Source organism: Curcuma longa, chromosome 11 (genome assembly GCF_044706935.1).
Source record: "Curcuma longa cultivar G26 ecotype Majalengka, Jawa Barat chromosome 11, ITB_CL_G26_1.1, whole genome shotgun sequence".
Taxonomy (NCBI): domain Eukaryota; kingdom Viridiplantae; phylum Streptophyta; class Magnoliopsida; order Zingiberales; family Zingiberaceae; genus Curcuma; species Curcuma longa.
The window spans coordinates 18,462,761-18,478,432 of NC_133871.1; the positions used below are offsets into that span (position 1 = coordinate 18,462,761).

Consider the following 15,672-nt stretch of genomic DNA (forward strand, 5'->3'; position numbering starts at 1 on the left):
AAGCTCCATGAGTTCTGTTGTTGATCGGTAGTTCGGGCCTGCTTTTTGCGTGGGCATAAACCGTAACCTGAACTGCGCTATGATGCGCCGCTTGGCCCTCTAGAGGAAGGGATCCATTCTCCCGGCCGCACTGAGTGCCCGTGCGGATTGCCGCTCCTACGGCCTTGATCGAGCACACCTCTAGAGGCGAGCGTGCTTATGACATCTTCTCCTGCCGGTGGCAGTGACGTGGCGTGCCTACGTGGCACTCGGATGACGTGTCAGACTTGCGGCAGTACCTATGTGGCATCCACGTGGGCAGTGAGAGATGACTGGACTGCATACTTGGCGAACGAATGCCAACCGTTGATCAAAGAGATGTGATGGATCGCATGTGATGTGATTTGGAGTGTTGAATCATGAAGAATCATGACAATGATCAATTTTTTCCATTATCACTCAAAATATAGTTTGGATTCCAGTTATCAGTTGTTACCCTTACAGTTTCATGAATTCAAAAACAAAACAAGGGGTATCTAAAAGCACACATAGTTGATGGCTTCAATCACAGATCAATTCGAAATTATTTGTCTTGTGACCTTCTTCATTCGTAATTCTACTAAATCAAAAGTGATATAAAAAGAAAAATGATAGATGTATTTTGCGCTCTCTCTCTCTCTCTGCACAAGGCAAGCAAGTGTATTCTTTTCTTGTTAGATTCTCCAAACTAACTCAGTATTTTACTTTATGAAAGTGAATTATGTTCCTTGACTGATTCATTTACTTCACGGGAAAATGAAAGAAGTTAAGTCCAAGACAGCAATCAAAGTAAAGGAACAAGCCAATCCATTATGCAAAATATACTTCATTTGCAAGGGACACCTGATCTATACCAGGTTTGAGTTTTCTTAACAATGAGAAAGGAAACCAACACCATGTCAACTTTTTAATGTATATAGAAATGTTTGTTGTTGTAGTTGTCGTCTTTATTAATTCTCCCATCATTTTCTGGGATGAGATACTAATATTGTAAAATGATCATGTTTATCTTTCCTATTAAAGTCATTATTAATTGGTTGACCTCTGAATACTTTCTATCATGAGTTTATAGTGACACTAAAATTTAGACACAAACACATTCTGCTTCTCCAACTTGGCTATTTGTCCGTTTTGCTTTAGCTCTTCGTTAAAGGACCTTCTTAAGCCATAATCTGTATCTTATAAAAATATATAAATTTGCACTTTGTTTGACAGGGAATCTACTCTGCAGGCATCTTGGATGGCACCTATGCCTAGTCAAAGCTCCATGGTCAGCCAAACGTCAAGTTTATCCTCGAGACAAACCTCCATGGTCAGCCTAAGTGAGCAGTCAAGGGCACCAAATGTATTCATAAGGAAGAATCAGTCCTTTAATTCGTATGTAAGCACTACAAAAGATTTTTTCAGACAAACATCTTTTAGCTCTTATGGCGACAGAAATGTAGCGGCATTGCCACCCACATTGCCTGATAGGATTCCTCATAATAGAAGTGTTGGAGCTTCTTCCAACGATCCATGGGAAGGAATTTCAAGGAGTTCTCACAGTTCTAGTCATCTGTTAATTTTGAAGACATCATTAACTCTTGTTTGATATCAGGCAAATTACCAAGAGAGTGAAGCCAGATCACTAATCTTGCCTTCAATCAATTAGCCTGAGAAGGAAAATACCTTTTCACCTCCTAATCATGATATGGTAGGTCACATGACAAATTTTGCTTAAGGAATGTTCAACTAATAATAAATAAACATCTCTTGTAATTTGTCATGAGTTAAAACTGTTTCTATGGTTTTCTTTGGGAGTAGTTGTCAAAGCATAGTCTTGGCAAGTCCCTTTTTTTCTCAGGAAGCCTTTCATCACTTAGAGTGATATCCTAAACTCTAAATCTATATGATTGTAGTAAAATAATATTTTTGTAAATAGTTAAAAATTATAATCAGTATCCCATGTCTCAAAGTAAAGTATTATCGTTAGTTACTAACAATGTATTGGCATAATTTTGAACAAAAGAAGGCTCCTTTGACAATACTACATGCTATCTTGCAGGAAGATTTAGGGTTAGATGGAGACATCTAAAATAAGTTTCATGAAGCTCTGAAGGAAGCAGAGAAGCTAAAAAATGAGGCATATGAAGAGTATTGCAAGCGCCAACAAGCACAAATGGATACACTTTTGGCTCTCCAATAGGTTTCTTTTCTTTATCCATGTTCATGCTAATGAAATCAAGTGTTATGATAAATTGTACTATAGTGGTTGAACAGAAACTAAGGTTTCTGGTGCCTGTGCAGAGCAAAAGAACTGTCTATCTAAACTTATCTTACTCAATTCAGTGTATTGACAAAATTTTCATTTAGGCCAAAGCATCGGAGCATAAGTATGCCAAGGAGGCAAGACTCAGGAAAGAAACTGAGGAAACACTTGTAGCAGAAAAGTTACAATTTGAAAAACTAAAAAAGCATTATTCTAATATGTCTGAACAACTTAAAATGGCAGTCGAGCAGAAATTCAAAGTACAAACCAATTTCTAAAACAGGTTGCAATGTATCCTCTGTCAGTTTCCAATAAAACATAGATATTTCAAAGCCTCAAATTTATTCAGATAAACTTTTGATCAGATCACATATCTTTTTTTTTAAAAAAAAATAAATGAGCTCGCATTTAGAATAAATTTTGAAGGCATTGAAAATCATAATGATAGTTTTGTAAAAACAAAATTGTCTGGAACTGAATTTGGTAAAAAAAATAAAAAATCATCAACGAAATGGCCAAATTCGTTCCGTCACCGCCACGGAACATACTGCCCACCACCACTATGAGACTGTTTACATTAAGAGACAATCGAGTTGCCCAAAAAGGAGTATCGTTTGCTCGCTTAAAGAACAAGTGAAACGTTCAGTTAGCAACTTTGATCAATGTGCAGCACAACAAAAGATACCAGAGCACAAAACTTCTTAGGTCATTCCTTTCTCTTTTTTTGTTTGCTTCCAACTTTTCTGAGACCAAGAAAGCTCCAGTAGACAAAAGTTGACCTGCACAACGAAACCTAATCAGAAAACTGGATGTCTACTGGCGAGCAGACAATACTGTTTTACTCATCGTCACTGAATGGTCATGCATTCTAACTTAATAAGAAAATCAACATTGATAGCTCGCACACATCACATGTAATAAACTGTAAAAGAAAATGCCATAACAAATGACCCTCAACAAAGAATATATTGACTAATTCCAGAAAGAAATCATTTACGATTACTTCATTTAAGTGTATAATATATAGGTACCATCACTGGTCCTTTTACCCCTAGTGTCTAAAATGTAGAGCTAAGCTTCACTTGATATGTCTCTGCCGATTCAATTGCAGTAATAATTTCTAAAACTAATATGAAACCTAAGTGGAGACGCACCGCTTAGAAATCATAATCACTTTTTTTTCCTTCCAAATATATATATATGATATATGAGTCTATTCTTTATTGATTATATACAGTATCTCCATACTCTATTAGAACTTTAGAAACAGGATTCCTTGGTTATGTATGTCTAGGATTCTTTGGTTGTTTGTCTTTTATCTACAGTATGCAAGTACTGCATACTGAGTGTTGTGCACTGTACAAAGAGACTAAATGCACATAGTAAAGTGCAATAATGAGGCATGCGATAGGATATACGATGTTGATCCTGACAGGCCCAGAAATAACTTGCATCCTTCAGGATTCAACAATCATATGTCTACGCAATATCAGATTGATTCACTGCATAATGCATATGTGGTCTGAGAACGTAAATTCGGTTGAGTTTAACTTGATTTTTATCTTTGACTACGAGGTGTTCTTACACCATATCGGATGTAAGATAATTCTCCATTCAAAGCTAGAGTGACTATTATAACTCCAATAGTACCATTACATGGATTCAACAAATTTGAATTGATTTAAATGAACAAATAATATTCTTTAAGTACGCTATAGATCCCATATACCATGTGTAATAGCTTTTTGGTCCCCTTCAAAATCAGTATAGGCGATTACATGTGGACTGAACTGGAGCTTTATAAGACCATGTATATTATTAGAAGAAATATAGTAGAAAAGATCGACAGTAGCAAGAGACTGCATAAAATCTTCAGTTATTTAGTTCTTGCATGATCATGGCACATAATTTCACTAGCATGTATTGAAATATATATATCAAGCGCTATTCTTCCTCACATGCACACCCACATCGCCTGACTAAAATGAACCACATAGAACAAACTAAAGTAACCACAATGTATAATTAAAAAAATTTCTAACAACAATTTGCACAATAAAGTTCAGAATGAACAACTAAGATACCTGATGCAAAGTCTACAAATACTGTCAAAAGTTTTTTTGATCATTTAGGTTGCTTCCAAGTTCAGCACTGTGTTTTCGGATAATCCGTGCAGCTTGCAGAAGGATATCTTGTTCTACAGCTAATAACTCATCTCTTCTCTAAAATGGACAAATTTATGTCAATTTTGATTCTAAAAAAATATATAATTTCATACTAACAATTTTAGACTAGCATAATTGATAGTGCTACTTATAAATCGAAATTGCAGCTGAAAATAGATTATAAACCACAATCAGAGAAAATTTCATGTTGTATTGATATTTATGGAAATCTCAACACTCCTCTCAAATATTGAAAATTTCATGAACAAACCTTCAGTTTCAAGATAAAGATATGGCAATTAAGTTAACAAAATAAATAAACAAAAAAAAGATTCAAAAATTTTAAAACTCACATACTTCACATCAATGAACAGAGGAGACCCCCAAGGAGGTTAATATAATTTAACCTATGATTTAATCATCTATTTTATAGTAGAAAAAATACTGGAATTTGAAAGATATTTTCAATAAGAAAATGTGCATTGTTGAAGTTGTTGAGATTCTTGAATTTTCCAATTGTTCAAACAATAGAATTGACATGTGCTTGATTTCCATCCAAACAAACCGTTGTAAATGAAAACTCACCATTCTTTTGAGATTGCATTCCAATGTAAGCTCTGCAAATGACTGCTCTATCCGAGAGATGTAGCAATAGGGAGCATCCTTTCCAAGAAAAACTTTTGGATATCCCTTTAGCATACAGTTTATCTCCTTAGATATAAGGGGTATGTTCTCTATATCCCTCAATTCGTAAAGGTATTTTGGTAAGGCTAGCAAACAACTGAGCACGTGATTCATTCACAATCACCTATTTTCACGAAGCAAAAAATAATAAATAATCACAACTGATAAAAATAAGCAATGTGTTTGTCTAGCTATCAAATGACAATATTTTAACTAGGTACAACTCATTGCCAAACTTTGGAATATAAAAAAAACTGATCACTAACCCGAGTAATGACATAGATGCAATAACCAAAACTGATCACTAAGGTTGCTTCTTTTTCTCATTTCAACTTTCAGGTATGTTGCAAAATATGAAAATAAAACCAAAAAATTTGTTATCTATTCTAACCTGATAAACTACAGCCAAGCTTTGATTTCAAGAGTTAAACAAGGCCCAAATGCAAATTTTGACTTGCTTAGACACTCATATGATGCATATGTTGGATTAACAAGGATCTGATTAAATCAGAAACTAATTGAAAATTATTTAAAATGCTCACTCGAAGGGAAGCAATATTTTAAAAAGCACTCTGTGGCTGCACACATGAATACAATGAAGGACCAACTGGGATAATTGGTAAGTGTTGCTTGGAAATCATAGAAAGTTTACTAGATTTCCTTAGTTCAACAAGGATACAATTGCCATCTTTTTTTCCTTCCCATTGGAGTCGAATATTTAATGATCTTGTCCCAACTATATTAAGTAGACGCTACATAAAAGACTGTAAATATTATAACCTTTGCTCTCACAAATAATATTTTTGCAAATTTATAAACATGTTATTCTGTCTGTTAATAATCTTATTTATAGAAAACCTTTTAATGTATAATGCTATGTGCAGGAGGAAATAAGAGCTTAGAACACAAGAACTTAAGAATCAACAAAAATTAAAAATCAAAATCAATTGGAAACAATAATTTCCTAGGGCTTAATGTTCTAGCACAACAACCATGAATTACTCACCTGACTAGAGAAGAGTGAGTTTGGAACTATGACAGGGAACTTCTCAGGATTGATCAAGGATGTGGTAGTGAGTCCCATTTCTACCACTTGGCCTTCTACTGACCCAGCCTGCATGTTCAAAAGCATTAATCACTAGCATTTTAACATATAAAGCAAATGGAAAATCAAAAAACATAAATGTAGAAAGAAGATAAAAACTTGCATATTTTTATCAATTATTTGCCTTGCTCACTCATCTATAGACAACCCATGGGCACTGCTGATGTGGCAAATTGAATTAGTATTTTTAATTTTTTTTTTCGGATTTTGGATTTAGGATTTAGAGTTTAGAGATGAGATTTGTCCAAATCTGTTTAAAGAAAGTGAGAATTTAACAAAAATATATTTTAATAATAGTGCTCGTGGATTGTCCATAGTTGGGTGAGCAGTATATATATATATATAAGCTGACAATGAAAAACCTAAAGACAACTTTTGGTTAAAACAGCTATGATTCAAATTACCAAATGTGACAGTTGAAAGCAGAAAAATAAAAGTAAATTAAGATACAACAAATATTATTTTACTATTGTAGAATAACACAAAATTAATTTTCAACAAAGATATAAGATTAAATGCCTTTATATTGTCTCCCACTCCAAAAGGCTTTGAAAATTGCAAAGAAAGACCACTAAGCAAATTGCCAAGGATGTCTCTCGCAGCAAAAGCAGTAGCCACACCTGCAATGAAGATAGATTGACAATATCTTAATCAAAGAGCCTTAAATATTGTATCTAACAACACTTGATATAAATTTCAGTTTCAACAATTCAGTTAACAATATAAACAAACAACAAAAACTCAACTTGGATGATTCTAGAGCGCATAATTTTTATGGCATTATTGATGAAATGATTAAAAAGTGTGAGATAACAATTGTTATGTGTATAAAGGGCAGCTCGATGCATAAAGCTTCCGTCAATACGGGATCCCGGGGATGGGTCTATTACATTGCTTTGCAAGAGGTTGTTTCCGAGACGAACCCGTGACCTCCAGGTCACACAACAACAACTATTATGTGTGTGTATGTTTATATTGCATAAACAAGAAGGTTAAGCGTTTTAGAGTCTGCAAATATGATCCTAAGAGTTTACTTTAGAAGATTGCCTAAACTAACTACCAAGTGACAACTCCGAAATAAAAAATCACATAAAGATATTTGGAGTACTCTAGGGATGCCAAATTTGACACTCCCCTAACACTATAACCTACAAGTAAGGTGGAATGAGGATTTAATACCTAAGTTTGAGTCGCTTGTCTAAAGAAAAAGATTATGCAATTGGGGTATGATCCTTCTAAAAAAGTCAATGACCCATCAATTGCCATTCAATTGATTTGAAAATTAGTTGCCTTTATTTATCAAGAATGATTTAGAATAAATCAAACCTAACAAGTCTAAATGACGGTAGAAGACCCAAAAACTTCAACAACACAAAGATGCATGACCGACTATAGTTATGCCACTACATCATCATAACTACAAGTGTACATCTTTACGAAGTTGATAACCAACTATAACATAACAAAGAAAAGAAAGGTACAATACAATGATCAATTAGGGAACAAGGACAATATGAATACTAACAATAGCTTGGTAGCTTAGAATAAATATTGAGATTTCATCCAACAAATAATCAAAGCATACCTCCTATGCCACCAACAGTTACAATAGATTGCACTGGCACACCAAGTGCCTCAGCCAAGCCCATCACTCCCAGTATAATCAAGCCTAAAGATGATAATTTCTCCAATGTCAACAGCTTGTCTCGATCAAGCCCTACGATAGTCTGGGTCATCAAAGCTGTTGAGAAAAAATTGGTTTTCCATCTGTGGAGAAACCAAATGAAAGAAAGCACAACTGCCCCTCTCCATGCTTGTGAAAGAAATTCTGCAGCGGTTGGTGCAATCATAATACCTCTGTATAATAGCATGAGAAAGAAGTCATTGAAATATCTTTAAAGGCAAATGCATGGATTAAAAAGACACAACAAAATTGTGCTCATTGATTAGAGGAACAATCAAAGAGACATTTTATCTACTTAACAAAGTAAATCATTCTAAATATCTTTCTCATTCATTTAGTGATGTTGTTGATTCTCGTTAATGTCTCTTAAGTTTATTAATCACTAAAAAAATTGAATTCTTAACAAATTATAAGTTTCCTTGTATTCCTTGTTATAAATAAAGGAGAATTGATTGCTTAACAACTTAAATCAGAAGTGAGTGTAGACTTATGATATAAAGAAGTGGCTATCCTATAAGTTAAAGTGGTGATTTACTTTGATTGAAGAGTCATCTTGCTTATGATGTGATTTGGTGTCTCATGAGCTGAAAGGTGATGCCTTTGAGGTGATTTGATGGGTCCCGGTGAGGTGAAAAGACAATGCCCTTATAAGGTGACAAGATGTCTAGCCAATACAGGTATTTTTGAATAAGATGATCAAAGGTTATGTCAAATGGGAATATTACATAGCTTGTCTCCATAATTAGCAAGGGATTTTAACTTATAACTACTAGCCAGCTATAATAACAGATATAGGTGCACAAGTGTCATGCCTCTGATCGACCATGTGGCTGAGATAATTGAGGGTTAAACTATCTCTTCAGCCAAGACTATACCCTTATTCTAGACTATACTCAATAAATATGTTTCCGTATTCTAATTCTCTTGTAAAAGTTATCAATAAAAGAAGAAAAATCTCGATTTTAACAAATTCTATATTCACTAGTATACCAAATATAATTATATGATTGAATGTCTTATGTGTCTTTTTAAACCTAGACTAAAGTAGTTATTTTTCCTTGGATTTAGTTTATATCTTAGATGCCATGACTACTACTTTTTTATTTTTGAATGACATTTCATAATATGTTTTTAGACCACAACTATATAACTCTATAATGAAAACTTTTTAGATTAAACTATACAGATGGTATGCAAATTTATCTGTGCATTGTGAAAAAAATGATTCCTTCTTTCCGAGTCAAAACATTCACTTGTTAATAAGTAGTTTTCCCTACAACCTAAGCCTATACTCGTAGCTGCCTACTTTATCTATAAAAAGAAATCTTACCCTCCTGGGAAACTTGATGTGCAACAACATTTTGTATTTCGATCTCACTACATAGATGATTATGTTTAATGCATAGCAGCCAAATGAAATATTGAAAGTTAACCTTGAGCTGATAATGTAGATATAAGTTAAGGTATGCATAAAAAAAACACAATGGGTAATAAATACTAAAACTTAATCCAAACTTGACAACGTTGATACAAATTAAATAAACAGGTTTAAAAACCAGTATTGACATGAGGACTGCAAAAAAAAAATTCTCAATGAGTTGGAAAATATTTATTGTATTCAAGCTTTTGAAAACAAAACTCACAGCTGACTAAAAGCCACAAAGGTAATAAGATATCTTGCTGGGTCTTCCAAAGCAGCCCAGAGGCTTTTCTCATAAGAATCTTGTTGGATAGTTGAGCTCTCAGACAATAACCCAAGGGGACCTTGCGAAGCATACTTATGTAATTTCCTCAAAATTCTTGGCATGACAAACCAAGCTATCAATGTAGCTGATACAGTCCCAGCAACCGGAATAACCACCTTCTCCAGATATGGTTGGGAATTATATAACTCTTGGAGATAAGGAGTTACATCATTGTATAAATCCTTAGCCTTCTTTTCTGCATGAAAAGCAATGTCTACAACTGATTGGCGAGCACGATCAAGCATTCCACTCCAATTAGTAGCTGCAGGATCTGTATTTCCACTGTTTAGTGATTCTGCATTTGCACCATTTTTAACACCAATTTGGAAGTCATCTTGCTTGCTTCCAGAATGTGATGAATATGTTCGATGGTGAAACATTTTAATTAAGGAAGTTGGAGATGAAATATATCTGAACTTTACCATATTTTTGATGGACTGATTACCAACTGGAAGTACAGTTGAAAATGTTCTACCATCAGTTCTAGAACTCCAAGTTCCAGAAAAAGAAGAAAGAAGAGACAATCTGCCTGTATTCCCTTCCATATGCTGCAGAGGCCAAACTGATGCAATATGTTTGATAGGTGGAAGGCTGTGTGATAAAGTAGAAGCAGGATTCATGGCCAATCGTGAATGTCCAAGTGTCAGGATGAATTGGTTAGTAATATTTGTCTTCCAGCAATGATCCCTTAATGACCTTGCAAATATTGCTCTCGTACCAACCATGACTATATATTATCTGAATCAACTCCAAAGGTGGTTTACCAAGTCTGACTACTTCAGACAGTGATTCTGCAAGCAGAAACAGAAGATAAATTACAGATATTTTTTAAACCTAATGTGAAGAGCCTATTGTGAAAAATCAAACAGCTGCATTTCTTAAAAAAAAGTTCATTTGAATCAGTAATTCTTTAGAAAGGGTGGTCATTTTGGTCATCAAAACCAAAGAAAAATGTTGAGTCAAATTTTGTTTACTTTCTTCTAATCTTCGATGAAAATAAAAAAAAATCCAACAATTCAACTTGCCACTAAAATAAACAAAAAAACTTTCCAGAAAGTAAATTTAGGACGGTACTTGAGGATCAGTAAATTCAATATCTTGATAAATAGCATCAATATGGCTCTTATGTAATATCTGGTACCTAGCATCAATATGACTCTTGCATGTAATTAACTGTATCAAGTAACTTAGTTTTCTTCTACTGAATAAAAAATATCTAAGTGGTGACTGCTCAAATCTTTTTTCAAAAAAAAAAACCAAGTCACGTAGATATATGTATAAGAATTAATCAAACCCTAACTTGCCTTTTAGAATTCTACCTACTATCAGAAATTATCCCTAATTTTATCCTTAGTTGCTAATCCCGTTACCCACAACACCACAATCACGATTTGCTCGAGAAGGAAGTCGCATCGCACACTCATTCCAGATTGTCATTTGAAGTGTCCACATGCTGATAAGATGGCATTCCTTCTCTGACATCGCTCGTCCACTACAAGCATATTTGCTGATAGGGTAGGGCAGGAAGAATTACTGCAGATAGTGCTTTGCCATTCAGAATCCCGACGAAGGAACACAAGTGTTTACTGATCGGAGAGGAAACTAAATTGGGTTTCAACATATCTACTCAAGATCACCGTTCCCAGATCGCGAAGAAAATTAAAATTAGTTGCAACAAATCTACCCAAGATCAGAAAGCTCCCGAGAAATCCTTCGTTTTCAAAAATCTACGAGGCGACAGGGGAAAGCGAGTGAGACTGACCGTCGCAAACAATCCATCGATGCCTCCTCCTCCCGTCAGATTCGAAGCTTGGTTGGGGGTTTTTGGCGGATCGGTGCTGGAGGCGGACTCGGTGGAGGCCAATTTATTACGAGCAATTTTTTTCAACAAGCCCCGTAAAAAATAGAAGAAAAACATTCTATTTCTTTAAGAAAAAAATTAGGCTTTTATAGTTAATAAATATTTTTGCCAAACATTTACAAAAAAAAAAAAAAAAAACAAAAGATATGACTTTTAGTAAATATTTTTGCAACATATATATTTGTTCTTTGTTAACGTTGTGCGATGTACCAAAACTACTTGCATTTCTGAACAGATTATTTCTCACTTCGGTCATGAAATCTATCATCCCAGTGGTCCTACTTGATCGGCTCCACGATCCTTTTTTATAAGTCTGCTCAGTTATAACCAACTTAACTATGCCCCGGAGGCACTTTGACTATCAAATTATAGAAGAAAGAAAGCCGCATTACATGTTATGGATGATTGCTTTCATCTCATCCTATAATCTATTCGAATGTTGGTAGTCAGCAACAAGATGTCATGTCCAGTCCATGTGGTATGGCTGATTGCGTCTTTTGATCTGTTAAAATTAACATAGATTTGTGAATCAAATTGCATTTACTTATTTTGTAGAGATGAAACTTGTTGAATTAACTAATGGAAATGCCATGCTCTCTTGTTTGTTATGTTTCCCCCAGCATTCGGCAGCTGTTGGACAAAGGTGTTTAACATGGCCATATCCAAAAGGTAAGTGTTTTTGAATCCCTTTTCCTTTGAATCAAGACCATACAGTTTATATATTTAAATGTGTTTACTCTAATGCCTTGTAAAGCAACTTTAGATAAGGCATTAGTTTGTTACAAAGGATTAGAAACATCAGGCCACTATTACCATGGTCATCACTAAACTTGTCTTTCAGAATCATATATGGCTTCACAAGCATCTTCCACTCTTTTGAAGTGTAGGGGGCACATCGTAGTATGTAAGGTCCACAACAAAGAGGTGATCATTTTATGTATTAATTATTAACACTATTATTTTATTTAATAAAAATTAACATGATATATATGTGACATACCGGACAATATCATCATTCCATTAGATAAATTAATAGTGTTAATGATTAATGAAAAAAATGTAAGAGTATTTTAACTAATACAAAAAAAAAAAAAATCCAAAGGGTGTAACGGTGTAACCAACTGAAAGCTTGAAAAAGGAGAGGATATCGAGTGGAGTGCCCATTTAGACAGAATAGAATATGGAATGATAATAATTTGATCATTTATCATCTTTCAATCTCTCTCTTTTCCATTGTGAAAGTAAACAACTTCACTCCATCTAGTCTTCCCTTTCGTTCCTCTATTCTCTTATTCGCCTTCTCTCCTTTGAATAGACTAAGCATTTGATAACAAAACATAATAATCTATGTATTCGAATAATAATTCTACCTCCACTAATTTAAAAAAGCAACTTGATCATGTTCAAGCATACTAATGGATGCCACCATATTCTTATGGACCATAAATATTTTAGGCCACTCAATTTTCTGAAAAAAAAATGATAACATGAAGAAAAGATGGATAAAGATAAAAAAAAATCATATTTCAATCAACTAAAATAAATATAAAAATCTCACAAGACGCTATAAAAGGATCAATTTTTTTTTACATATATATATTTTATATATTCGTGTTAAGCAAGAAAGACTCGGACGCTTCCGGTTCCAACACAGCGGCAAACCGGGCATGACTCGACCGGGGTCTGCCCGCTGTCGCAGGCCTCGCACAGGCAGAGGTGGCGACAGGGGAGGAGTACCACCGCCGCCTCCCTCCGCCCACACAAGCGGCACGCTCTTTCCGGATCAACTCGATCTGGGTCGACGAAGGCCGACTCGGCGTCCTCGGCCGAAGGCGTCGACCCCCAGCGGCCAGCCTCTTCCGCCGCCTGGACCGGCGTGGCAGCGACCGCGGAAGTGGCCTGTTGGAGCTGCGCATGAAGAGAAGCGGCCTTCGCCTGGTTGGCCATGGCCTTCGCTTGCCACGCCATCGACTCGGTTCTAAGGTGGGCTAGGCGGTCCTCGAGCTCGGCGCTCCGCCGCGCCGCCTGCTCCAACTCTGCCTCCTTTTGTCTCAGCCTCCGCGCGATCGAATCTTTCGCTGCGCTGACTAAAGAACAGTATTTCCGTCGCTGCCTCTGCGCCAACGTCCGGCGCAGTTGCTCGCTCTAACAAAAAAGGCAAAAAAAAACACAGATTTTAATTTCTTCGATGCTGAGTTGAGACGAAACAATCGGAGAGGAGGATCGAAATCGAAGCTACCTGTGCATTAATGAAATGCTCGATTTCATCATTTTCTCGCTTAATTTGAACAGCGAGCTCTTCAGATAGGATGGGAGGAATAGAGGTAGACGAGAGGCGGAGGCCAGTCGAGACGACGGTGCGCAGTTGGTTCTGTTCCTCATGGAGGTTGACTGCAACCGGAGGTGGAAACAGCGCTGAGTTGTTACCGGAGCGGCCATGCCCCATTGCCAGCGCCGCCGCCGGAGCGCCGGCAGCATCTCTACCTCTTTTGGCTCCTATCGGCGCCGCTGCCGCACATGGCCCATCTCAAATCGCATACAACGATACGACGAACAACATGACTAATCAAACAACGCAAAGGAGCCAACTTCTCTCACCTCCATTGGGCATCAACACCGCGGAAGGATGCAGGAAACCCGGCGCCGATGGCTGCAACTCCATCTCTCTGCCATCAAAATCCCACCTTTAACACAGGAAATCCACCAAATACTTGTATTAATCAAGATCGCAGCTTTAAATTTCTCTCAAAGAAGTTACCTATCGATGAGCACCAAGTCCCAGGGGCGCTGAGGTTGAACTGTCATTACTTCACCAAGAAAGCAGAGAAGGATATAAAGAAGAAAGAATCGGTGGTGGTGGTGGTGTGTTCTGGAAGCGAATCAAAAGCGGATAGTGCTTTGAATGTGAGCTTCGTTTATCTGCCGCTCCTTCGCCTCCCACCTTGTCCTCTTCAATTCAATGCCTCAAAAAGGCGCTACCAACGAAGGAAACAGTCTAAAGAAGGCATGAGAGGGCTGGGCTCTTCTCAGTAGCAGACGCAAGAACAGCAGAGCGCCATTAAAGCTTCCTCCTTTTTGAGTTGGGATGGAGCCTCTCGTCTGCTCGCTTGCAGTTGAAGCTCAGCGTCTCATCTCGTGCTGGGAATTCCTAGGCCGATATCGATGATGGAGGCCGAGGCCGAGGCAGAGGCGGAGGGTATAAATGGGATGGTGTGGGCTCGCGATTCCTTTGTCTGTACGTGCTAGGAGGAAATACTGGCACTGGCAGGAACTCGACGCGGCGCTTCTTTTTTTTTTTTTTTTTTTTTTTTTATGCTTTAAATTTTTCATGTTTTAATATTGATTTTCGGAATATTTTCTGTCCTTTCTCATGTATTATCTTTCTTCATGTCTACACTAAACTTGAATCGAACTCAATTAAATTGGTATTAATATTTATTAATGCTGTATTTTGCGTTATTAATGTTCATATATATGCTAGATACTACCAATTAATATCTTAACTTTCTATAATTCATTAATTACTGTTTAAGAAATGGTTGCAAATATATAAAATTATATTGATGAACTTTAGAAGTGGCTAGCAATTCAAACTTCTCCATTTTGATGGCAATTGTCTACAAATTAAACTTATCAATCACTACATAGAAAATTAAGTTTAGAATATGAACTATTGGCATCATGGAGTTTGGTCATTTTTTTTCAAAATATATGTTACAGGCTAGATTTATATATATCTCCATTTGATCCAGTAGTAAAAATAATAAATTTAAAATGACTTTTAACAATTTTGGTTGAATTGTAATCTTCTTCTCTCTTAACTTTCGTAAGATACAATTAATTTTATGAGACGATTGTTGAGGATGAAACATTGAATATGACCACACAATCGATTCCGGTTCAAGTTTTGTCTTTGCTATGAGAAAACAGTGGTTTGATGGAGAGAGGTTATTCATTGCAATTCTCCTCTTTTATTGCTAGTTGCTGTAATTCTACTCCGTTTACTTCTTTTTTAAAAATAATAATAATAATAAATAAAAATAAAAACAAAAACATTTTTGTAAATGTTTAGAATTTAACTTCATGGAAAATCATTTCTATCTTGATTAGCAACAGTTTAGTGTTTGCTCGATCGTCAAGACTAATTAAGACAACTAATTAA

General features: G+C 35.9%; 1 protein-coding gene and 1 pseudogene across 1 annotated transcript; both read right to left on the minus strand.

Annotated features, from left to right (window-relative positions):
* Positions 1-2,878: 2,878 nt before the first annotated feature.
* Positions 2,879-11,535, minus strand: LOC141840032 (mechanosensitive ion channel protein 1, mitochondrial-like; annotated as a pseudogene).
* A 1,514-nt stretch (positions 11,536-13,049) lies between these two features.
* On the minus strand, positions 13,050-14,667 carry LOC141839702 (BOI-related E3 ubiquitin-protein ligase 1-like). The gene is made up of 4 exons (XM_074727513.1): positions 14,269-14,667; positions 14,109-14,176; positions 13,750-14,018; positions 13,050-13,655 (listed from the first exon to the last, which is right to left on the minus strand). The coding sequence occupies exons 1-4, from the start codon at positions 14,313-14,315 to the stop codon at positions 13,125-13,127; spliced, it is 915 nt and encodes a 304-aa protein (XP_074583614.1). The 5' UTR covers positions 14,316-14,667; the 3' UTR covers positions 13,050-13,124.
* Between the last annotated feature and the right edge of the window lie 1,005 nt (positions 14,668-15,672).

What these genes read in the sequence shown, in the direction of transcription:
- LOC141839702 (XM_074727513.1), bottom strand. Translation starts at nt 14,315, where the DNA reads ATGACAGTTCAACCTCAGCGCCCCTGGGACTTGGTGCTCATCGATAG. An exon ending in GACTTGGTGCTCATCGATAG is followed by an intron (nt 14,177 to 14,268) that starts GTAACTTCTTTG and finishes TTTTGATGGCAG; the next exon opens with AGAGATGGAGTTGCAGCCAT. An exon ending in GGTGTTGATGCCCAATGGAG is followed by an intron (nt 14,019 to 14,108) that starts GTGAGAGAAGTT and finishes CATGTGCGGCAG; the next exon opens with CGGCGCCGATAGGAGCCAAA.